We start from the raw sequence: 25,270 nt of genomic DNA, 5'->3' as shown, positions 1-25,270 counted from the left end.
AAATGGAAGTGTCTTTGTAGGAAAATGGGTCTTAAAACATGTGTTTTCTTTCTTGTAATTTAGGGATCATAGACGATATTTCTATGTAAACGAACAGTCGGGCGAGTCTCAGTGGGAGTTCCCAGATGGTGAGGAGGAAGAGGAAGAAAGCCAAGCCCAAGAAAGTAGAGACGAGACTCTTCCTAAGCAGAGCTTGAAAGACAAAACTGGCACTGATTCAAATTCTACAGAATCTTCTGAGAATTCCACAGGTGGGACAATTTACCTGGTATTAATTGGAGAGAGATGATTTGGGGTGGGGGGGTGGAGACTTGTATTAACATATAAAAGAAAATATAGTCATGAATTTCTAACTAAAAAATTTCAGGATTTATACTGAGGGAAACTAAAGTTAGTGTTAGTCAGAAATAACCATGTTATCTGCTAAAAAATAAAACTATGAGCCAGTGTATTGTGACTTGCATAACTATTCTGTCATGCCACAGACAGCTGTGAATTTCCAATAACAGAAATTCTAATTAATGGTAAGGAATTGGATAGTTAAGTTGTCAGTGTTTATGTGGAGTAATAAGAAATATGTTCTGCCTTTTTATAAAATATTTAGTCTGTTGATTTTGCAACTTCATGTTTCTACTCCACTAGTCTCCTAGGAAGCATGTTTGTTACAAACCAAAATAATGTGAATAAGCACTGTGAAACTAGGACCATGCTTGTTTCAGAGAAGCACAATAATCGATGATTACAAATCATCTGTTCTAGTATAAAATAATCGAGATGGCTCAGTCCAGTTAAAGTACTCTTAAAGAACTTCAATTTGGTTATACAGATTTTAAAAAGAAAGACTTTCATAGTTTCTCGGTTACTTTGAAAATCTAAGGAGCCATCACTTGATTTATACATTATGAGAGAAGATACTTTTTTTTTTCTCTAACTCCATCTTTTGTGGAATGACAAAAATAAGTAGGAAGTGAGGCATACATAGTCAAGACTGTGGTGAACAAACAACCTTTTGATCTGAAAAACTTACATATTTGTTTAAATGCTATATTAAGGTAAGAGTGTATGGAATGGTTTCTAAAGTCATAAACTTTCGGGAACTATATTTGATATTTTGTAATAATCTATGATGGAAAAGAATATTAAAAACATGTATAAAACTGAATAAGTCTTAAACCTTGAGGATAAAAAGAAATTTTTTGTAAGGTGGGGCGTAAAGAGCTGTGTTCTCATGTCCTCTGCCTATCAAAAATGATGTTTTTATAGTCTACTGGCTCCCCAGTCCCAGTAGAAAAGTTCTGATTATATGCCAGATGAAACTGGGCATGTACCAGTGGTTTTGTTAACTTCTTAAATAACCTAAGAATCCCAAGAATCCCTAGTCACTCAAAGTAAAAAGACATGTATGACAGCAGTGATAATTTTAGAACATAGAAAAAAAAAGGCGGTATTCTACTTCATATTTCAGGGGAAAGAATACCCTGTTACAAGGTGTGCTGTTTCATGAAGAGATTTCCTTTAGATCTGTCATTCTTTGGGCAGCAATGATAGATACGCTGCTTTTTTTACTCTTTAGTAGTCAGTGAACTGAAGACATTGGATGGTGTTTCTGGTTTGGTGATTCTTTTCCTGACCACTGTTTAATGTCCCTTTGTATCTATTCCAAAGCTGAATATTCTGGAATTGCCAGTGCCAAGCGTTGTGTGCATACCTTAGCATTAGATACCTGTTTCTCCCTTTGTTGGTGACACACACAGCTGGCTACTGTCTGGTCAAGGAAGATGCCATTGGTAAACAGCTGATATTATTCTGTTGAATATATTCTCAGTCTCTTGATAAGGAACTACTAAAACCATACAAAAAACATGATATAAATCAAATCCAAGTCTTGTACTGAGGTCTTTGGAATTGGAGAGCAACGACAATCACTATTTTAGCCAATAAAGTTTATAATATATGCTTTCTGTCAACCCAACAATGGTTAAAATCATCTTTTAAAGTAGGAAAACTCCACTGAGGAGTAAGGAAGTTTCACAGTTCTGCTCATTTTTAATCCTTGTTCATTGTTCCATGTTTCAATTTGACATTATATCTCTAAGATTAGCCAATTTCAGGGTATCCAACATATTTGAGTGTTGGGCTTTTGTCAGGTTAAAGCAGGTTTCTGCTGCTTAACCAAAAAGTCTCCATGGACCTATTATTTGTATAATAGCTTCTTGATTTAAACTGATAAACTGCCCTCCTGCTTCAAAATACTAAGTAGTAATACTTTTGAGGGGAATATAGGAAAACAATAACGGAAGCCTGCCTATATAAGAAAGAAAGCTTGTCTTTCTATTTATATAGAAGTGAAGATGCATAGAAAAACATATGTTCTTGGGGAATTAAAAATTTGTATCCCCACAGGATTCTGTTTTTTAGCTTAATACTTTAAAAGTTTAGTGAAGTGAAGTGTTAGTTGCTCGGTCTTGTCCAAATCTTTGCGATCCCATGGATTGTATCCCGCCAGGCTTCTCTGTCCATGGACTTCTTCAGGCAAGAATACTGGAGTGGGTTGCCATTCCCTTCTCCAGGGTACTTCCTGACCCAGTGATCGGACCTGGGTCTCCTGCATTGCAGGCGGATTCTTTACCATCTGAGCCATCAGGGAAGCCTAAAAACCATGTATATACCATATGAATCTCTCGGACTTCAGACTTCATGTTCTCGTAAATGGCGAAGTACACCAACTGGGTTAAATGTAGGAATGAAGAGAAGCATCATGTAATACGGCATCCATGGGTATTCAGACTAGCATTTCTTGGAAGTTTCTATATTTAAGCTGAAGGAGATAATTATCAATGTTAAGACACAGTTTTTATGTTTTGAGTAAACTTAGGATTCAGACATTAACTGTGAAAGAGCTACTTGTGTGATCTAAATTTATCGAGTCTAGTGTGTTTCATATTTACGCAGAGTTCAGTTACTGCTGATTAACACTTTGTTGAAGGTTGTAAACCGCATTGTTAAACGTACTGTGTCTCCTTGATTTCTCTGCATAGCACTTCCACCATCATACAAGCATCGGTGCTGCGTTATGCTTCTAGATGAGACACCTGCCAGTACATGAATCTGACCCATTTATTTACCTACCGCATATTGTGGTTGGTTTAGTAAAAGGACGTTTAATAAGCTATAATCCCCAGTGCTTATTACCTTAGTTCTGATGTAATCTTGATGTACTCTAATGTAGTAGACTGCTTGCCCATACTCAGACTGTCTAAACTTCGTGTAAAAATTTGTGTTAGATACGGCACAATGAAAAGGTTAATGAGACATTTGAAGTCTTGTAGCTAGAAAACCGCAGTCTTGTTTTCTGGTGAATTTTTTCAGTCCCCTTTTCCTTGGCAGTAGCAGCTTCTCAATGATTAGAGAAGTCATGTGGGTCACCTTCAAGTCTTTTACATAGTGTATCTTCCATAGAAACTGAAGCTGTTCTAGAAGCCTAGTGGTTCACACTTGCTCTAGTTTTGCATTGTTGAGTGCCAGTGTGGTGTATTTTGTGCAAAGTAAGGTAAAAGGCCTTATCTTTGTTCTCGAGCCTTTTATGATAGAGTTCTTACTTAATCGACTGCTTTGCCCATGACATCTGACAGGTGACGGCTTCTGGACCTCTGCTCCACGAGAGCAGTAGGGGAGTTCCCTGGTGGCCCAGTGTTTAGGGTACTGGGCTCTTAACGGCTGTGGCCTGGGTTCAGTTCTGGTGGAGAAACTGAGATCCCGCGTGTAAGCCATACAGTGTTAGCAAAAAAAGTAACACTAGACGAGGGGGCAGACCCGGCCACAGAGAGATGGGTTCTTGGGCAAGTCATTTCCCTCCTGGGTTTCATTACCTTTAAAAGGAGAGGGTTAAACTAGATGATTTCTCATGTTTCTTCTACTCCTAAATTCTATGATTTTTAGGGAGAAAATCCCCTTCAGCATTCCTGGGATATATATCTAATAGTCCCAAATAATGTGAAACTTCCCTATTGACGATAAAGAGGGATGGGGAAGGCTACAAGTAAGTATATCTTCCTATTTTCTCTAATCTTTAAAGCTTTTCCCGGCAGAGAAGGGACAGTAATTAACTGACTTCTGCAGCTTTTGAGGAAAGCAAACCTTGCAGTTCCTCAACTCTAATTTCTTCAGCAGCAATTTCAAATTCTCTGTATCTTCAGACAGCTCTTTTCTGGGTTATATTTATTATTAATCATCATTTACCTTGAAGATTCATTCTAATTTCCCCTTTATCATCACTGAAATAAAACATTACCCTCCCGGGTTTGTTGCTGTGATTTAGCAAATGAGTAGTTCACACAAAGATGTGAAGGATTGATAGGGTTGACAGTATCACCTTGCCAGTGGATTTTTCTGAATTTAGTAACCCAGATTAATTGAAATGGGTAGAATTTGTGTGAGTGTTTTGAATGGGTGCTTCTCTAGGTAATCCTAATCACTTACCTAGCTCACTAAAAAATAAAATATGTGGAATTAATATTGCAAATGCACATCATTCACTCACTTTTTCACTTAAAGAAGACCCCAGAATATTGCCTTCTCTAGTTGTGTATCTTTGAAATAAAAAAAACTTCTAGTTCAGATGATTTGAGTTTCTCCTTGAGTTAATGTGATGTGCTTCATTTACTCAGCCATAAATCTGGAAACAGAAAACAAGACTAGTGTAACACAGCTGGGGCAAGTGCTAACTGTAAATCTATGAATTTATCTTTCCTTGGAAGTCATTTTTGAAGTGAGTTTAATATTTCAGTGACATGAGTATAGAATAGATGTCTTGGGGACATGTGTCAGCAGTCAGTTCATGGGAGTTTTAGTCTGCTGTTTCCCTGATTCCTGTTTGTTTTCATAGGTTCTCTTTGTAAAGAGTCCTTTTCCGGCCAAGTATCTTCTTCATCACTCATGCCACTCACTCCGTTCTGGACTGTCCTTCAGTCAGATGTGCCTGTGCTGCAGCCTCCGCTACCTCTGGAGGTGCCGCCCCCTCCACCTCCACCCCCCGAGTCCCCTCCTCCACCCCCTCCGCCCCCTCCTCCGCCCGTGGAAGATGGTGAGATCCAGGAGGTGGAGATGGAAGACGAGGGGAGTGAGGAGCCGCCTGCTCCAGGAACGGAGGAGGATACTCCACTGAAGCCCGCGGCACAAACCACAGTTGTCACTAGCCAGGTGAGAACCGCCGCTTGGCACTCGGAAGAGTGTGGGGCACTGGGGTGTGATTGGTAAGGTTTCTTTTAGAAGAGGATACTTAACCAGGGCCTTCAGCCACTGACTAGAATCTCTTCATTTCAGAGTTCAGCCGATTCTACCATCTCTAGTTCTCCTTCCACTAAAGCGATAAAGAGAAAAGCTACAGAGATGAGCAGTGCAGTAGTCCAGCGATCAGCCACCATTGGCAGTTCTCCAGTCCTCTACAGCCAGTCAGCTGTAGCTACAGGTCAGCACTGTGGGTAAAGTGTGTTTTCATCAGTGTATTTTCTTTGTTTCCTGAACTAGATGTCATAAATTAAAGACTTCTCTTTGCAAAGACTGTTCATATGCCGTTTCTTTCAGTTACTGAAGACCACTATTAACAGTCTACATGCGTCCTTCCGGATTCTTCTCTGTGCATTTACGTAACAGTGATTTCGGTGTTAAGTCCCTTAGTGCTGAAACATTCAGAAATTCATATTTTGCCACCAGAAAATGTGACTGGTTTTTTTTTAGGTTTGGTTTTTCTAAAGGGGGAAGGTACATTAGAATCGCTTTGTAGATAATCTAACTCCCACTTTCCTTTTCCTTCTTTTCTTGTTTTTGGCTTTGTCACAATGTCCTTCTTACAGTTGTTTCATTTTATATTTTCTGTGTTAGGTCAACAAGCGGCAGGGGTTGGACACCAAGCAATAGCAGTTAGCCATCCGGCAACAGGAATGGGCCATCAGGCCAGAGGAATGAACCTGCAGTCGAATTACCTCGGCCTGGCGTCGGCTCCTGCACTTATGGGCTATGCTGAATGTTCTGTGCCCATGGCAGTGACCGCGCCCACGCTGCAGCCGGTCCAGGCCCGAGCTGCTGTGCCCACCACTGCCATTATTGAACCTCCTCCTCCTCCTCCTCCTCCTCCTCCTCCACCACCACCACCACCAGCTCCCAAAATGCCACCACCCGAGAAGACGAAAAAAGGAAAGAAAGATAAGGTAGAGTACATAGCTCTTTAAATTTGTATTTAAAAATTTTGTTCTATTGAGGTGATATTTAAAGGTTACATTCAGTAGCATTTAGTATATTCACACTGTGGTGCAACCACCCCGCCTCGCTGGTTATGTAACATTTTCATTACTCCAGAGGAGAGCACCTGCGCCCATTACGCAGCCACACCTCAGTACCCCTTCCCTGGCCTCGGGCCTACCAGTCAGCTTTCCATCTCCACCAGGTTACCCACGCTGCAGTGGTGCATGTCAGGCTTCCTTCACTTAGCACAATGTTTTCCGGGTTCATCCATGTTGTAGCTTCATCAATACTTCGTTCTTTTTATGGCTGAATAACCTTCTGTTGTGTGTATGTACCACAGTTTGCTTCTCCATCCATCCATTGATGGACATTTGGGTTGTTTCATACCTCTCTGCTGTTTTTTTTTCTCTCTGCTATTTTGAGCAGTATCTATAAATATGTATATGAGTACATACATGTTGAGTACTTGTTCCCGTTTCTTTTGGGGGGGGGGGGTGTGTATTTAGAAGTGAAATTGCGGGAGCATATGGTAGTTCTGATAACTGTTGGAGGAACCATTTTCCTGCAGTGAATGAGCCATTTTCCATTACCACCAGCAGTGTTGAGGGGCACTAATATCTCCAAGGACTCACCAACACTAGTTAACTTGCCATTTTCTGAAGGTTACCATACCAGTCGTGGCAGGTATGAGTGGTATCTCATTGTGGTTTTGATTTCTGTTTCTCTAGTGAGTGAGTGAGTATGTTCAGCATCTTTCATTTGCATCCTTCATCAATGCGCCCACCGTGAAGGTACAAGATTTTTTCAGGCCTTTTCTAGGCATGTATGTTCCCTGGACGTGGACTCGTATGTGGTCGGTTTTTTTTTTCCCCTCCTTTCCTCTTGTATATTTACTTTTAATTTCCCTAAGGATTTCACACTTATTCTATGAGCTTTTTATGTTCTGTTGTATTCCTGTTCACAGAAGCATTTGCCCCCAACTGTCCAGATGACATCTGTCCCGCTGTGGTTTTCACAGGCCGCAACTGCCGCTACCTTTCATGGCTTCTAACCCGAGATCCAGCATATATCACCATTCCTAGCTGACGTTGAAGTCAGACAACACTGAACCAGTCCCGAAGGCAACCACAGTCTGGAACATTTCAGACACCCCACTCATTTCCTTCCATCTGGAGTGAGGGAACTGAGCCTTGGGCCATTTTCGTTCCAGCCACGCTGGGGAGAGTGTGAAACGAGGGCACGCAAACCTGCCCCAGAATCTCCTGCTGCTCTTGGTGCAGGTTTTTTCTCGATTGGCTGTTCTCTTAGTTGCTGCAGAGCTTTGACTGGTTTCTAGAGTTCCCACAAAACCATCTTAGTCCGTTTCTTGTTTGTTTATATAATATTTCCATGGGATCAGCAAGAGCTTGGAGCTTCATAGTCTGCCAGCTTTCTGACATCACCCTCACGGACTCTTTGAATTCCCTAAATCACCTAAAGAAACTTTCTCATCAGCTTTTCCCTTCCCAGTGCTGCTGCTCCATTGTCTCAGCTGTCATCTTTTGCTCCAGGGGTCAGTGGGGCAAATTCTTTGCTTTACATGGTTCAAGGGACCTTCTTGAAGAAGTTTGAGTTACACACAAAATAGAGTATTTCTGGATTGACCCACTTGTCCAAGCTGGTACCACGGTTCCAGAAATTATCTGGAAATGAAGTGTTCTGAAAACTCAACAGTGCCAGGATAGCGTCTTGAATGGATTACTGTCCAGCTCACTGTGCCCCATGCACCTCTCCTGAGCCAGCGTACTGTCGACCACCTACATGCCTTGTCTGTGTTTACCGGTCCCCCTACTGTTCATTTTTACGGAATCAAGGTTAGAGTGTTCAGGGCTCAGGAATCATTTCTCTTATGAAGCCTTCCTTGCCGCTCTTCCTTCAGTCTTCCAAGAGAGAGAATCATCTCCACCTCCATTCGTTCAAGTAATTTTTTAGACAATCATACTCTTACTACGGTCATATAAATAATAGTTTTTTAAAAAATACATTTACTTGTTTTTTAGCTGCGCTGGGTCTCAGTTGTGGCACATGAGATCTGCACTGTGGTGTGTGAGATCAGTAGTTGGGGCACGCGGGCCCGGTTGCTCCACAGTACGTGGGATCAAACCTGCATCCCCTGCGTTGCACAGCGGATTCCCAGCCACTAGGCCATCAGGGAAGTCCCTAAATAATAGTCTGGAAAGTCTAGTATTCTACATTAACATGTCGTTTTTATGGACTTATTTGAAAGCAATGTTTCATCTCTTTGGTGTTACAGGCCATTTTTTAAAATGTACGATATGTGCTTATTTGAAATACCTGATTCCAAGAATATCTGAGACCTATATATTTTTTCAATCTTTTTGCTCAGGTTTTGTATGCAGTTTTACTAGAAAAGAATTCTTGCCATTTAATCTTTTCCTCTGACTGCAAGGTTCCCCTATTTAAAATGTGTTCAAACAGCCAGTGCAACTCTGGATCCATGGTTTTGAATGTGACAAACAATGCCTAACTTCTAAAGCATAACTTACTTTCCCATGACAGATAGGAATCAAATACACTTTGAATTTACAAAATCGTATGGAAGTCAAAATGAAACTGCCATGACTCTACCTAGATCTATGTTGTTTCTAATCATATTTGCAGAAATGTGGTGAGAGGTTGTACTGCAGTGAGCCCTCTCTTCATAGTGACCGTTACGACAATAATTCTTATTACTTTTTACTCGGTTGATTGCATTCTGACCCAGAATAGGTTGTGTTTGGAGCTTACTGGAAGGGTGTGTGTGCAGTGGGTCAGATTGGACCACAGGTGAAATAACAGAATGGAATGTGGGAAGGTGTGTGGAGCAGAGGGCTTAAGCATTTACCATGGGCATTTCCCCGAATGTTAAAAACCTATTATTGATAGTCAGAATAGGGTACTGAGCCAGGGAGGCAAGTCTTTTAAAAGACTGAAAAGATAAGCTTGTTTTCTCAACTCTTTTGGGTGGTTAATCACGCGTGTGTTTGTTTTAACTGTAGGCTTGGAACACAGTTTGGGCCACTATACGTAGACCTCCTGAGAGCACGGCACTCCTTCATACCTGCCACTCGAGGGCCTGCTTGTATTTAGAGGGCCACTTGGCCAGGATCTTCCCTGGGGGCCAAGTCTGCAAAAACACAGGGGTGAAAATTAGTTTTTATCAGTGTCTAATATAATATTTCTCTAAATTCAATGAACTAATCACAAATATTAGAAGGTTTATTTTTTATTTTTTTTAATGACGAGCGCGACTTGGCCTTGGCGCGGGCCCTGCCGCCTTGCTTGCCACGACCAGACATGACAGCGACACCCACTAACAATTGCTCCCACCAAACGCCCGACAAACTCTAGAAGGTTTATTTTGAATACATAGTATCTGTCAAGCATTCTAAGAACTTCATATTCAGTAACTAACAAAATCTCTGCTTTTGTAGAGCTTTTCTGGTGGGCTTGGAGAGGGTAGGGGGCAACTGGGTTGCAGAAACAGATAAGCAAATATATGTTTAACGTTTAAAAATGCAATGAAGAAAAAAGTGTCAGAGGACTGAAAGTGAGTGGGCTTTGGGAGGCGGTACTGTTTCATATAGTGTGGTCAGAGAAGGCATCTTTGCTAGAGCGCCATTGATCAGAACTCTGAAGGTAGTGATAGAGCAAGCCATATTGTATATATAGCAAATATCACAAGGTTTTTTCCCTTAACTGTGAGATTCTGTGTTTAATATAGGCAATTTAGAAACTGAAGGTAAGCTAATAGGAGAAAATTGAATTGTAAGTAGTATCTTCTCTTAGAACTGATCTTGTAATTAATGTTTTAATATTCCTCTGTTTTTTTTCATATTTAGTAGATGTGTTTGACTCTGTTGGCTCTTTCTAGAAAAGTTATCATTTGTTTCTCAGCACTGTGTTTCAATTGATACGAACACTACATCCATTTAAACTCATAAAAGGGTACATTGTAATTCTGAGAAGATAAGGGCAAGAGTTTTGAATTCCATAGAATAAGGCTAAAGGAAATTTTTCTGACCTGATTTCATAAAATACCCCATTTACAGACAGAGGGGACACATGTATGCCTATGGCCGATTCATGTTGTCATATGGCAAAAACCATCACAATGTTCAGTTCAGTTCAATTCAGTCGCTCAGTCGTGTCCGACTCTTTGCGACCCCATGAGTCACAGCACGCCAGGCCTCACTGTCCATCACGAGCTCCCAGAGTTCACCCAAACTCATGTCCATCGAGTCAGTGATGCCATCCAGCCATCTCATCCTCTGTCGTCCCCTTCTCCTGCCCCCAATCCCTCCCAGCTTCAGAGTCTTTTCCAATGAGTCAACTCTTCACATGAGGTGGCCAAAGTACTGGAGTTTCAGCTTTAGCATCATTCCTTCCAAACAACACCCAGGACTGATCTCCTTTAGAATGTTGTAATTAGCCTCCAACTAAAATAGTTTTTTTTTTCTTCTTCTTTTTTAAAAGAAAAAATATCCCATTTACAGTTTTTAGGTTTTTAACCAAGCGTGGTAGAAGTTTTTGGCAAAAATTTAGAATGGTACTTGTGTTTGGTTGATTTTGAAGTTCACTTACTCCTTAAAACTAAGGAAGAGATCTTGATCTCATGTGAAGAACTCGTTCTCTTGTTTTATGTATTATATTCTTTCTGACCTTTAACCTTTGTTACAGGCAAAGAAAAGTAAAACCAAAATGCCATCTCTGGTAAAGAAGTGGCAGAGTATCCAGCGTGAGTTAGATGAAGAGGAAAACTCTAGTTCCAGCGAAGAGGACCGAGAGTCGACCGCACAGAAGCGCATTGAAGAGTGGAAGCAGCAGCAGCTGGTCAGGTAAAGAGGCGGCTCTCAGACGGGCAGGCTGCGCTGCTTGCAGCTGTGCTTGTAGAACTGTTGTATTCTTCAAGTGTTTGTTTTTATTTTATTTTGTTTCTTTACGGCTGTGCTGGGTCTCACTGCTGCGTGAGCTTTTCTCTAGTTGCAGAGTGCAGGGGCTGCCCTCTGGTTGCAGTGTACAGGCAGCTCCTTGCAGTGGCTTCTCTCGTTGCAGAGCATGGGCTCCAGGGCACATGGGTCTCAGGAGCTGCAGCTCCCGGGTTCTAGAGCACAGCTCAGTAGTTGTGGTGCACAGACCTAGTTGCTCTGCAGCATGTGGGATCTTCCCAGATCAGGGTTTTGAACGCATATCATCTACATTGGCAGGCGAATTCTTTATCACTGAGCAATCACGGAAGCCCCCATGTTCTTAAAGTCATAGCCCTGATTTCTTTACAAACTTACCCCAAGCAGTTTTAAATTCATAGAAATGTTTTTTTCCTATAAAAATTACAGTCTAGCTTTTTTCAAAGACATCAGAGTTGTAATCAGTTCAGTTCAGTCACTCAGTCGTGTCTGACTCTTTGCGACCCCATGAATTGCAGCACTCCAGGCCTCCCTGTCCATCACCAACTCCTGGAGTTCACTCACACTCATGTCCATCGAGTCAGTGATGCCATCCAACCATCTCATCCTCTGTCGTCTCCTTCTCCTGCCCCCAGTCCCTCCCAGCTTCAGAGTCTTTTCCAATGAGTCAACTCTTCACATGAGGTGGCCAAAGTATTGGAGTTTCAGCTTTAGCATCATTCCTTCCAAAGAACACCCAGGACCGATCTCCTTTAGAATGGACTGGTTGGATCTCCTTGCACTCCAAGGGACTCGAAAGAGTCTTCTCCAACACCACAGTTCAAAAGCATCAATTTTTTGGCACTCAGCTTTCTTCACAGTCTAACTCTCACATCCATACATGACCACTGGAAAAACCATAGCCTTGACTAGACAGACCTTTGTTGGCAAAGTAATGTCTCTGCTTTTCAATATGCTATCTAGGTTGGTCATAACTTTCCTTCCAAGGAGTAAGCATCTTTTAATTTCATGGCTGCAGTTACCATCTGCAGTGATTTTGGAGCCCCCCAAAAATAAAGTCTGACACTGTTTCCACTGTTTCCCCATCTATTTCCCATGAAGTGCTGGGACCAGATGCCATGATCTTCGTTTTCTGAATGTTGAGCTTTAAGCCAACTTTTTCACTCTCCTCTTTAACTTTCATCAAGAGGCTTTTGAGTTCCTCTTCACTTTGTGCCATAAGGGTGGTGTCATCTGCATATCTGAGGTTATTGATATTTCTCCCAGCAATCTTGATTCCAGCTTGTGCTTCTTCCAGCCCAGTGTTTCTTATGATGTACTCTGCATAGAAGTTAAATAAGCAGGGTGACAATTTGCAGCCTTGACATACTCCTTTTCCTATTTGGAACCAGTCTGTCGTTCTGTGTCCAGTTCTAACTGTTGCTTCCTGACCTGCATACAAGATTTCTCAAGAGGCAGGTCAGGTGGTCTGGTATTCCCATCTCTTTCAGAATTTTCCACAGTTTATTGTGATCCACACAGTCAAAGGCTTTGGCATAGTCAATAAAGCACAAATAGATGTTTTTCTGGAACTCTCTTCCTTTTTCCATGATCCAGCGGATGTTGGCGATTTGATCTCTGGTTCCTCTGCCTTTTCTAAAACCAGCTTGAACATTTGGAAGTTCACAGTTCACATATTGCTGAAGCCTGGCTTGGAGAATTTTGAGCCTTACTTCCCACTAATTGTTCATCTTAGGCAAAGAACTGTCTTAACCCTGAGCATACAGGGGAAAATAGTCATCCCCATTTACCATGTAGCTCCAAGAGACCAATTTTTAATTTAACAAGATTTAAATATAGCTAAGCTAAGTTTTTATTCTTTATTTTCATGATTTTTGAAGGTACACATACTGAAATGACCAACAGTCCTTTAGTGTAACCAGTTGCTCAGTTGTGGTGCATTACCTGGAGCATACTGATAGTGATGCCAGATTTTAGGTTCATCTCCGATAGGTTCTAGCATATCATTACTGCTGCTTCTGGCACTTACAGCATCCATAAATGCAGTACTTATGGAAATGTTTGAAGGAATTTCCTGGCAGTCCAGTGGTCAGGATTTTTCACTTTCACTGCTGAGGGCCCAAGTTCAGTCCTGCACATGGAAAGATCTCCCATGGTGTGGTGAAAAAGAAAAATTGAGAAAGGATAGCCATCTTTGTTTCATAATTCAAAACATTTTCATTTTTAGATCCATAAACACCAATTGGAATAGTCATTCCAGTGAAGTCTTTGTTCCTAAAATACGTTTCTCTCTAGCCAGTGCACACCTGTTTTTAGCATTTGTCCCACTTACAAACTTGATCAAGTACATTTTAGCATATAGCAGCATAAAACGTGAAAACTTATGCAAATACTGTATTTCCTTTTTGACCCATATATTCACTCATTGATCTTGAATTTAAGAAAATTCATCTGGATTATGATCTTCTTAACACTCGTAGCCTGAGATTTTACTTATCCAGTTTTACCATCACAATTTGAATGTACAGTGCCCCTATCTCTTTGTATCCATCTGAATTATGTAATATTGGGGGCTGTCTCGGAGGAGACTATGAAGATGTTGTCTCCAGACTTTACTTCCTTGAAAGGTGATGCACGGGATTTGGGGCAACACAGGAAGAAAACTGCAGGATGGTATTAATGATAATTTAGTTTTACTTGTGTATCATCCTTGTAGATGACTCCATTATTCTTGAGTTTTCTTACTATTTAGTCCTTTTTAGTGTTGCTGGGAATTGATTAATCATTAATTCCTACAGTGATGAAATAGTAAACTATTTCAAGATGATGGGAAATCACAAAGGTCTTGTAATTTATCTTATTTTAGATTTATAAAAGGGTCTCATGCACTCATTTTGGTTATTGCAAGATAGAATCTGAGTTTTTGTTCTGTCTTTGCTGTGCTGCACAGCTGGTGGGCTCTTGGTTCCCTGACCGGGCCCTCCACAGTGAGAGCACAGAGAGTCCTGACTACTGTACAGCCAGGAAATTCCCAAGAATCTTGAGTTTGTTGTTTGTTGTTGTTGTTGTTTTAAATCATAGCATACTATATGGTTTACCTGTGAACAGATAGCATATTGTTGTTGCTTAATCCCTAAATCGTGTCTGACTCTTTCACTACCCCATAGACTGTAGCCCGCCTAGTGAATCTTGAGTTTTAACCAGTTTTTTAAATAATTGAATTTGAATAAGCCATGGGAGATCAATGCTAATTAGAACTAATGAAAGAGAATCTCAGAAACATCAGGTCTACCCATCCCTGGTGGTATGTTGAGGGTTAAATATATCTTCTTAGAGGTTAAGTAAATAAATCTAGGATAAAGACTCCTAACTCCTTGGAGCCAAGAAATACTTCTACAAGCATGTGTTATTTTCCTTCAGTGTAGCTTTAATGGTTACTAGGGAGACATAAAAATCAATATGCACTTAAATATAAATACAGCTGTAGAGCAGATTGTTTGTATGTGTTTGGTTGACCTATCAATTAAGAAATTTGATGAAAACTATTTTGGTTACTTAGCTGAGAAATTTGAAACTTTGTCATGAAGATAGATGCGATAGATCCAATTTTCAGCTTTAGTCAGTTTTTATTTGCTAGGAAATGAACAGCTCCATTTTTTTTTTCAGTGAAGTAATCTGTCTGTTTTCACAGTGGCATGGCAGAGAGAAATGCTAATTTTGAAGCCCTTCCTGAAGATTGGCGAGCAAGACTGAAGAGACGAAAAATGGCTCCAAACACATAGTTTTTTACTTTTTTGTTACTGTGTGCTGTTTTTTTTTTTTTTTTTTTTTTTTAATGTTCAGTTCAGAGTCTTAACCAGTTTTACTGTTGCCAATAAACTATAAATGTTATGAGGGAGAGCATATGAATTTGCTGGGCAAGAGCATACAAAATTCCCCCATTTGTGAAATGTAGTTTTTTCTGTTTTGCCAAAAGGTGAGGTGGCTGAGCCATTTGACCTGGCTGCCTTTATTCTCACACTGGCAAACTCAGCATGTTAGGTACATCATCAGTCTGGACGTGTGGCTCATGACACTTCTGTAGAGGACTCATTGACAAAAAGGGAAGGATTTTCCTGCCTAATAGAGGCTCTTGTAGTTTCTAGTGTGGCACACTGTCTCTCGTTAACTTCTTCAGAACAAGTGCAATTAAGAAGGCAGCTCTATACTCTACCTTGCTTAACTGGGATTATAGGAATTTCCTTCTGACCTCTTCTCTTAGTCTGCCACCCCCAAAGTGCTGAGGTATACAAACTCATCCATGTTGTGCTAACAGACGGCCACACTCTATAAATTTATAGAGTGTTTCTCACAGATTCTAGAACTGATAAAGATAGCTCAGTCATTGCACATACTAGGTGACATATATAAATCCAGTATAGGGCAGCAGCAGCAAGTGTTCATGCCTTTGAGACTTCCCCCTCACACGTGGGAGTAAGTGTAACGAGCCACTGTATGTATTGCTGTGTCTCCATTGTCGTACCTTGGTCCAGAGTTCACCTCCCATTTATATGTGAATGTATTCTCCATAAAATTCCAGTATTTAAAAAAGCAGTTTACTGTTCTGTACTTTATATTGTATCACAATCAGGTAAAAGTCACTTTAAACTGAAGAAAAAGCAAATTGTGTTTTAAAGCTGTTTGTATTTCTCCAGTTTCTGACCTTGTAAATTTGTATATATGCACTAATAAAGCCTTTTTTATACTTCTGATTGGTTATCCTTTTGCTCCTGTTTTGCCTGTTACTCCATGAAGATGTCACCAAGACTTACTTTGAGTTAGTCGTTTTTTCTAATCAAGTAGGCATAAGGGAAACATTGAGAAGCTCTCAGGAGAAAGACGAGTGTCAGGATCTGGAGCCCGTTGCAGGGTGGGCGGATGGGGTTAGAAAACAGGACTCGAGTATCAGAAAATATGATGTGACTTAAGTTTTGGAGCTCGTGGTCTATTATTAGCTTGTATTTAGCCTACTTAAATCCTGGAAATGACAAAATGTGGTTAATATTGTGAAAAAAAAGGTGCTTTATACTCTCACTAGTTACAAGAGTTACATATACTCATAGTCATGTAAAGTTAACCAAAGACAACAGTAGTAAAAATTTTATTCCAGTATATTTATATGCAGCTAACTGATCAGTGTCATATATACTTGTGTGTTGGTTTTTATTTACACAAAAATCGGGGTGACCATTTCGTATATACATTGTTTTTCTTGTCATTTGCATAGAGCACATTTCTGGAAAAAGGCTATTGACTAGTCATTAAAGCTTTTGCTTTTAACTGCCTAACAGTTAACCAGATTTCTAGGAATTGTTGACAGGAACTAGGTGCCTTTGTCCCTATCCTGCCAGATCAGAAGCAGTTTTTTGAATCCGACAATTTGATAGTCAAAGTGTGGGTTTTACTTTGTTTCTTGTATTTTTCAACCGAGAAGGTAATTTTTCAATTCTGGCTCTGGGATGGAGGGAATAGGTGAAAGAGGAGAAGCAGCTCCCTTTGAGTAATACCCAACAGTTTCCTTAAAGCTGAGAAACTTTTTTTTTTGGCTGCCCCATGGAGCATGCCTTAGCTACCCACCAGGGATCCCACCGGTGCCCTGCAATGTAAGCGCGGTCTCTTCTTAATCACTGGACCGCCAAGGAAAGGGACAGTGGAAGCGTTAGTCGCTCAGTCGTGTCTTACTCTTGAGACCCCATGGGCTGCAGCATGCCAGGCTCCTCTGTCCGTGGAATTCTATACGCAAGAATGCTGGAATGGGTTGCCATTTCCTTCCCAGGACCGCCAAGGAAGCCCCCACCAATGCAAGTTCTAATCCCCAGAGTCCGGGCTGCAATACTGTAATGAAAAGAGTAACAGTAACAATCCGGGCTGCAATACTGTAGTGAAGAGTAACAACAAAGCCTTGGCACTGCAGTCGTCCACTTTCCCCTGGTTCCCCACACCCCCTTCGGAGGCAGGGCCTCGCTCCCGGAAGCGCCAAGCCGCCCCGCCTTCCTGCTTCCGGCTCGCGGTTGCTAAGTTACCGGCGCCCCAGCCGAAAGCTGAGGCTTGGCGAGAGCTCCGCGAGGGCGTCCTCGGCCGGGTGCGCGGCGGGGCCTCTGCCTGCGGGTGGTGACCCCCCGCCTCACTCACGCTCCTCTGTCGCCGCCGGCACCGCGCCCAACCCCTGCTGCCCCGAACAGTCCGGGGCGCCGAGGCGGTAGCACTCTCCCTGTGGCCTCCCAGGAAATCTCTACGCCCCATCCCTCGACTCTCCGGGAAACTGCCCTCCGCCACCTTCTCCCTGACGAGGAAACCCCGGACCCCTGAATTCCGTTTTCGGAGCCCCTGACCTTTCTTTTCCCACCCTCCCCGAGACGACTCCTCCGGACTCCCCTCCCCTTTTCTTTCACTGTCCAGCGGCGTCCTGGTGGTGGGCATCCCCTTCAGCCCGGAAAAGGAAGCATGGAGCCGGCAGGGGTCCTGGCGCCTCGGGAGGAGGAGGTCGGAAGACTAGCCACCCTCCCAGATTCCTCAGGTGCCCACCCGGGCCTCATGGCGGGCCCTGGTTTAGAGGGAGGGTGCCGCGTGGGAGCTGCGGAGCGGAGGGAGGGGACGGGAGTGGATGTCGACAGGTGACTTCAGTTGTCCTGCTCTGGTTTATTTTAGCTCCTCGTATGTAATCAACTGCCCTTTTGGAAATTGGGCAGGGGCTGTTGCTGGGTGTCACTGACTGGTCTTCAGCATACCATGCAGAAGTAACATGTTCCCAGCATTGGAACCAGAGCTGAAGCAGGAGGTCGGTACCCACTCCTCTCCAGAAACCCAGTACTAGCTCAGAAGGTATATTCTGATGGCACCTTTTTCTGGCTAGAGATCTTGATCCCAAAGGTAGAATCATTTGCACAAATGTCTTTCACATGGTTTGTTTTTAGAAGTTCTCAGGTGTGGCGTCCTCTGCGACCATACTTGTGTACCTTTGTTAAGAGTCAGTATCACTCTTTTAACAGGCTGTTATAATAATGATTATTATGAAAACATGTTCCTGATTGAGATGGTTTGTCCTTTCACAGACTCTTCCTGATCCCTATGAAGACTTTATGTACCATCACCTCCAGTACTATGGCTACTATAAAGGTAGTATCTCGTTCTGATCCAGCACCACCTTTCCTGGGTCATTGAAGTACATTGTTGGATCAACTGAGAGAGTTGTGCTTGGATAAACTAATGACGAATTTTTTGAGCAGCGTTAGTGGGAAGTACTTCCTTTCCCCACTGATATGCTCTGTCACTTCTGTTGAGTGTCAGTTTATACAGAGGTCTGTCTGTCTGTCCTTGAACCACTACCACCCTTTCTTAATGACATGACATGGCATGAAAATAGTCTTGATAGTTGGAAAGAAATGTCCTCCCATATTGTCATTTTCAGAAGTGTCTTGGCTAACCTTACCTTTTTATATAATCTTAGAACTGGCGTGTGATGCTTTAAAAAAATGGGATTTCATTTAATCTACAGATCAAACTTGACAAGAAATGAGAATTTTCCAATACCACATTCTCCAATCTATTCATAGTATTTTCTAATTCTCTAATTTGCTTCGGTCCTCCTTAATGTCTTCCAATGAGATTTATAAATTGTTTTCATGGAACTGCTTATCTGTATGCTTTTATAAGTGGTATCTTAAAATTTTGATGTTCTAACTTTGTTCTTGGTATTTAGAAATAAAATTTAAGTTTTCGTATTGATTTCATTTCTGTCTTGTTAAACTTTCTTATTAACTGTTTCATTTTGTAAGTGATCACTCACTCACTCGTTGAAAACGGAATTCCCAGTTTGCCAGATTCAGCAGACCCCTCGGGACGAGGCACCTCTCATCCTGAGTGCTCCACTTCCACTCTGAGCACTTACCCTGACTTGGTCATACAACTGCTGGGTTTTTCCTGCCTCCCCAGCCCTTCCTTTCTACTTTACCATATGCCTCTCAAGTCTTCTCCTCAACGTGAAATGGAGAAAATTATGTTTAACTCAGAGAAATTGGAACGTGAAAGCTCTTTGGAAAATGGGTTATATTGGTTGTAAAGGCCTGTGGTATGGCAGGTGGTGACTGGAAGGCAGTTTGCTAGTAGTAATTGTTTGAGTGTTGACCTCAATATTGGATGTGACGAACTAGCCTTCAACATCTTTCACTAAACCGCCTGTTCTTAGCTCAGAGAGGCAGTTTACCAAACTCTGCTACGCACCAGCACATTTGGAAGAATAATCCTCGATACCTGTTGAATGGCTCTTTTGGAAAAAGAGAGGATTTGATACCGGACCGCTTGCAAAAGGAGAAGCATCTATGTGAGTAGTAATGGGTGTCATATGTCCCTAGAATGCTTAGTCCCTTGAGCAACTGCTCCTGAGGTTGAGGAGAACATGGCCTAACGTGGGAGAAGCCAGGGGAGCACCCTTGGACACTGTTTCTGACATCACTCAGAAATGTTTATCTTAAAAAAAAAAGAAAAATTTTAAATGAAAAGAAAAATAACAAAACAAAAAAATATTCTGTAGATCTGCTTTGGATTGTAGGTTTAAAGTACCATGTATTCTGCATGGTCTTCCTCCAAATTGTTGGAAAATTTGTTAAAACTCTTCTGTCAAGAGTAACGTTGATTTTTTTCATGCAGTTTTTATGGATATATTTATTAAGGCTCTTTGCATAGGAGTGGTGGAAACCAATCCAAGCTAACTTAAGCAAAAACAATTTTTTACAGGGATTCCACAAGTTTTTTCTAGAATTCGAGGGTAGGAATGCAGTTAAATTTCTCCCTCAATATATATCCAAGCAAACATCAATTCACTTCCTTTTACTGCACAACCTTTACTGCACAACCGCAGCCATCATCTCACTATTGAAACAGCCTCATCATTGGTTTCTGGTTCCATGATGCCCCCTTCCAATCCACTTCCACATAGCAGTGTTTTTTGTTTTTTTTTTTTCTTTTTATGTGCAAATCTGATTGTATCCCTTTTCTGGTTAAAAATCTTTGAATGATACAAGACCCCAAAGCTATAAAATATAACACTGATAATTTTTACAGCAAAACTTTAGGAAAAAGTTGCATTAGTAAAGAAAAATAACTGAAAAAAATTTTCGTGAGAAATATTGTCAAAGGATTAATTTCCGTAACAAAATAACTTACAAATCAATAAGCAAAAGATGACCAAATAGAAAAATGGACAAAGAGCATGAGCAAGGAGTTCGTAGAAAAGCAAACACAGCCAATGCAACATGCAGCATGAGCTCCCCTGGCGGCTCAGTGGTGAAGAATCCACCTGTAGTGCAGGAGACTCAGGGGGTGCGGGCTCAACCCCTGGATCAGATCCCCTAGAGGAGGAAATGGCAACCCACTGCAGTATTCTTGCCTGGGAAATCCCGGGGACACAGGAGTCTGGTGGGCTACAGCCCTAGGGTTGCAGAGTTGGACACGACTGAGCACACAGGCATGTCCAGGGATTAACTTTCTTAACAAAATAACTCTTACAAATCAATATGTAAACGATGACCAAATAGAAAAGATGGACAAAGGACATGAGCAAGGAGTTCATAGAAAAGCAAACACAGTCAGGAGGTTTTTTGAAAAGATGCTCAATTTCATCCCTAACTAAAGATATAATTCAGTATGTCAAAGTACCATTTTGTAAATTATGAGACTTGGGCAAAAATATTTTTATGATTATACCTAGTAGCCGTCAGGAGATGGTAGAACACCCTCCCACACTGCTGTTAGGAATGTGAATAGATAGACTTAAATTTTTTTATTTATTATTATTAATTTTTGGACTGTGCTGCATCTTCACTGCTGCACGGGCTTTTCTCTAGTTGCGGCAAGCAGGGGCTGCTCTCTAGTTGCGGTGCATGGGCTTCTCATTGTGGGGGTTTCTCTTGTTTCGGAGTGTGGGCTCTAGGGCGCGAGGGCTTACGTCGTTGTGGTTCACGGGCTCTAGAGCCCTGGCTCAATAGTTGCGGCACACAGGCTTGCTTGTTCTGCAGCATGTGGGGTCTTCCCAGATCAGGGACGGAATCTGTGTCTCCTGCATTGCCAGGCAGATCCTTTACCACTGAGCCACCAGAGAAGCCCCTAGACGGACTATTTTAGGACGGCAGTTTGGCAATAGGAGGGAAATATAACGGTACTTAACCTTCGATGTAGCAGTTCCGTTTTCATGTTCAAATATGTGTCTTACACTTTTGCTCATCCCCGTGCTCGGAAGGCTCTTCCATTCTGCGTCCCGGAGCTCCTGGCTGGGAGTGGAAGGGCCAAGATTGAGCGAAGAAGACTGTCAGGGTGGGGTGGCGCAGGGGCCAGCTGACCCCCCACCTTCAGTCCCCTCCTGTCCCAGTTTCTGATACTTGAAATAACATTAATAAGAAACAGTTGCCTGTCTTCATATAGTAAAAAAAAAACCATAAAATACAAAGTCAGCTACAGAAGTAACACAACAATGCAAAGGAATTTTAGAGTATAATTGGTAACCTGACACCTTCCAACCCCCACCCCCATTTTGATCATTGGAGTGAGGAAGATATTTTTCTTCATGTTTGTAGCAAACCATTTATTGTGTTGTTTTTTAAACCAGAAAAGTACAAAAAAGTAGAAAAGGAATGAGTTACAATATACTTGTTTCAAAAAGGGAAAAAGAAGGGAAGAAAGGAAAGAGAAGGGGGTGTGGAGAAGAGAGAAAGAAAGAAAATATACATATAAGGTTAGAAAATCCAAATGGTAGAAAAAACACAAAAGGAAATTAAGAGCTCTCCCAGCCCACCCTTAATATAGCCACTACTGTAATCATTTTTTTTTCCAGTAAAAAAATTATACCCTCAAGTATCTATATATTTTTTCTTTCTGATTGCTCATAGAGGATCCTCTACACAAGCTTTACTTTGGCTTTTTTTGTTTAATAGACGCTTTCCCTATGAGCACAAAAAAATATCTACCTCATTCTTTAAGAGCACCTACCTATTAATGCCTATTAATGAGTTTTCCATCTCGTTAATATGTCACAGTTATTTTAACTTCCCTTTTGATGGATGCTTTGGTGCTTTGCACGTTTTTACTATTGGAGCATTACTGCAGGGAACCTCTCTACATATGTATGCTGACGAGCTTTTGTAAGAAAACCTATAAGATAATTCCTAGCAGTGGGATTGCTGAATCAAGGGTTAGCGTGTTTTAAGTCTTACTGGACACTGCCAAATTTGCTTTCCAGAAAGATTGCACCAAATTTGCCTTTTTGTCCTGAGGTTCTGAGGGTAGTTGTTTACTTACACCCTTGTCAGGGTGAGTGTAAAACAGGTAAATGTTTTTCCTCTCTTAAGTAGCTAAAAGACTGATATCTTCGTGTCATTCTGATTTACATTTCTTTGAGTGAGATTGAGAGGTTTACCATCTTTTCAAATGTTTGTTGCCTCCCCCACTGCCTCCATTAAACAGTGCGGGAAAGGTTTAGACATAGAAGTGCAGGGACCCAAGGTGGGGGGATGGAAGGGATAGGGGGAAAAGGACAGAGGAAAGAAAGATCCGGAGGACAAACCAGGCCTCTTCCTTCCTCTTTCTAGGGCCTAGCTGTCTACCTTCCACTGTGCGCAGACAGACAGGAGCTATGAGCAGAGGTACTGCGCGTCCTTCCAGGCCAGAAAAGGCACTCCCCTGTGGGAACATGTCTTCTCCCTGCTGCCCACCAGCGCTGGGAGGCGCCACCCTGGAGCCTTTCCTTCCCCTGCCCTTTCTCTTCATTCTTCCTCCCATTTCCTTCCTCTGCCCTTTCTCCTTGAAACCTTTCTTTTCCTCCCTTTTCCCTTTTCTTTATTTCCTAAGAGCTCTTCTCTCTCTCCTGCCCCTTCTCACACCTCTGCCTCTACTCTCTCCATCCTCTCTGTTTTGTAAGTCTCTCTGTCCTTTGAATGGTTATAGCAAGAACTTGAAATTTAGTTTGTAGATTGTTACATTGTGGTTAATAAAGTTTTATGTACTTTTCTAAAATGCTGGTGGTCAAATTGAAAGTTGTTGTGGTTTTGGGGTTTTTTTTGCCTCTCTCTAGAAAAAAAAAAAATCAGAGAAGGCAATGGCACCCCACTCCAGTACTCTTGCCTGGAAAATCCCATGGATGGAGGAGCCTTGGTAGGTTGCAGTCCATGGGGTTGCTGAGGGTCGGACACGACTGAGCGACTTCACTTTCACTTGTCACTTTCATGCATTGGAGAAGGAAATGGCAACCCACTCTGGTGTTCTTGCCTGGAGAATCCCAGGGACAGCGGAGCCTGGCGGGCTGCCGTCTCTGGGGTCGCACAGAGTCGGACACAACTGAAGTGACTTAGCAGCAGACAAAAATAGCATACATTAAGTAACTTTTATTTCCAACCCACTGTTGAAATATCTTCAACTCATTAACTTTGATTTAAAAAACAAAACAGTTTCTTCTGACTTACTCTAAACCTTTACATGTAAGTACTTTATAGATTAGAGCAGAATTTTAGCTTAAGTGTTAGTTGCTCAGTCCTGCCCCACTCTTTGGGACCCCATGGACTGCAGCTCACCAGGCTCCTCTGTCCATGAGATTTTCCAGGCAAAGATACTGGAGTGGGTTGCCATTTCCTCCTCCAGGGGATCTTCCCAACCCAGGGATCAAACCCGGGTCTCCTGCACTGCAGGCAGATTCTTTACCGACTGAGCTACAAGGGAATTTTAGCTTAATGTTTTATAATTTCGATATTGTCAACCTGAAACTAAATCTCTTTGAAGGAGAAAGATGTCATAGGATTGCATATCTGTGATACTATTTTAATACAATGCTTAAAATTCCTTAATTGTTACAGTTGAGCAGTAAAGTTGTTGCTTCAAAGGAAAAGGAAACTGCTCACTCCTTACCTTTCCCTTTGGCAGATTCTCTTATGCTGAGTTCACCGTTTGTTAAGAGCAGACAGCTTCTTTATGATGACATTGGCAAAGTAAACCCGCATCTCAGAGAACCCCGAGACCTCTTTGCTCTTTTCTCTGGCAGCGCGCTGCTACAGGCTCCAAGATGGCCAGTAGAATGTGAGGTCATCAAGGAGCGCATTCATCATATTGGTAATGTGACTTATGTGTCATGGCCTCGCTCTTCTGATAGTCTGTATGACAGTTGTAAGTTCTGTGCATAGTAAAGTACAAGGCAGGATAGATTCACTATCTGTTAGCTCACTCGAAAATGCTTAAGCTCTGAGAAACTGATACACACTCCCCAAAGTCAAAAGTCACACTAATGTTTAAATTTATTCATAGGTATTTTACTCTTTTTGATGCAGTTGTAAATGAGAATGTTGTCTTTTCTTTCATTATTCGTGTATAGAAATGCAACAGAATTTTGTGTATTGATTTTGTACTTTGAAAAATACAAAATTTGTTATTAGTTCTAACAAGTTTTCTGAATTTGTTATTGGTTCTAACAGTTTTCTGATAGAGTCTTTAGGGTTTTCTATATATAATATATGTCAGTGGTAGTTGTACTTTTTCCTTTGCAGTTTAAAGAGCTTTTATTTCTTTTTCTTGCATGATTGCTCTGGCTAGGATTTCCAGTGCTATGTTGAATAAAGTGATCAGAGTAGGCATACTTGTAGTGCTCCTGATCTTAAAGGAGAAGCTTTCAGCTTTTCACTGTTGAGTATGATGTTAGCTGTGGGCTTGTCAGTTCACGGCTTTTATTATTTTCAGGTGGTCCATCCATACCCCCTTTGCTGAAAATTTTTGTCGTAAAGGATGTTGGATTTTGTTCAGATGCTTTTTCTTCGTGTGTTGAAATAATCATATAATTTTTATCCTTCATTTTGTTACTGTCATGTATCACGTTGGCTGGTTTGTGAATGTTGAACCATCCTTGCAACACTGGAATAAATCCCACTTAATCATGGTGTATGATTCTTTTATGTATTGTTGAATTTAAGTTGTGTCTTTCTATGCCCTTGGCTTTCATCAGTGGCTCCTGTACTTAAAATGGTAGGAAGCTGCCCAAGTCCCATATGAGAAATCTTTCAGAACTTAGTATTAAT

General features: G+C 41.6%; 2 protein-coding genes across 5 annotated transcripts in view; both read left to right on the top strand.

Moving 5' to 3' along the window:
• FNBP4 (formin binding protein 4) overlaps positions 1-15,937 on the top strand; it is a 30,678-nt gene extending 14,741 nt beyond the window's left edge. Inside the window, exons 12-17 of one of the 2 annotated variants that reach the window (XM_070804243.1) lie at positions 64-251; positions 4,886-5,199; positions 5,323-5,467; positions 5,881-6,206; positions 10,960-11,117; positions 14,878-15,937. In XM_070804243.1, coding sequence (XP_070660344.1) covers positions 64-251; positions 4,886-5,199; positions 5,323-5,467; positions 5,881-6,206; positions 10,960-11,117; positions 14,878-14,968 — 1,222 coding nt within the window. In that variant the 3' untranslated portion in view covers positions 14,969-15,937. Of the gene's footprint in view, positions 1-63; positions 252-4,885; positions 5,200-5,322; positions 5,481-5,880; positions 6,213-10,959; positions 11,118-14,877 lie in introns of those variants that run through there. The other variant, XM_070804244.1, reaches the window with a different exon arrangement.
• Positions 15,938-16,075: 138 nt separating this feature from the next.
• AGBL2 (AGBL carboxypeptidase 2) overlaps positions 16,076-25,270 on the top strand; it is a 31,015-nt gene continuing 21,820 nt past the window's right edge. For 2 of the 3 annotated variants that reach the window (XM_070804247.1, XM_070804245.1), the window contains exons 1-6: positions 16,076-17,742; positions 17,874-18,003; positions 18,278-18,341; positions 19,411-19,545; positions 22,805-22,858; positions 24,129-24,314. In XM_070804247.1, the coding sequence (XP_070660348.1) occupies positions 17,968-18,003; positions 18,278-18,341; positions 19,411-19,545; positions 22,805-22,858; positions 24,129-24,314 (475 nt within the window). In that variant the 5' untranslated portion in view covers positions 16,076-17,742; positions 17,874-17,967. The remainder of the gene's footprint in view (positions 17,743-17,873; positions 18,004-18,277; positions 18,342-19,410; positions 19,546-22,804; positions 22,859-24,128; positions 24,315-25,270) is intronic. The other variant, XM_070804246.1, reaches the window with a different exon arrangement.

Source organism: Bos indicus, chromosome 15 (assembly GCF_029378745.1).
Source record: "Bos indicus isolate NIAB-ARS_2022 breed Sahiwal x Tharparkar chromosome 15, NIAB-ARS_B.indTharparkar_mat_pri_1.0, whole genome shotgun sequence".
Taxonomy (NCBI): domain Eukaryota; kingdom Metazoa; phylum Chordata; class Mammalia; order Artiodactyla; family Bovidae; genus Bos; species Bos indicus.
The sequence above is the reverse complement of the archived record's forward strand: the minus strand, read 5'-3'. Positions and strand labels throughout refer to the sequence as shown.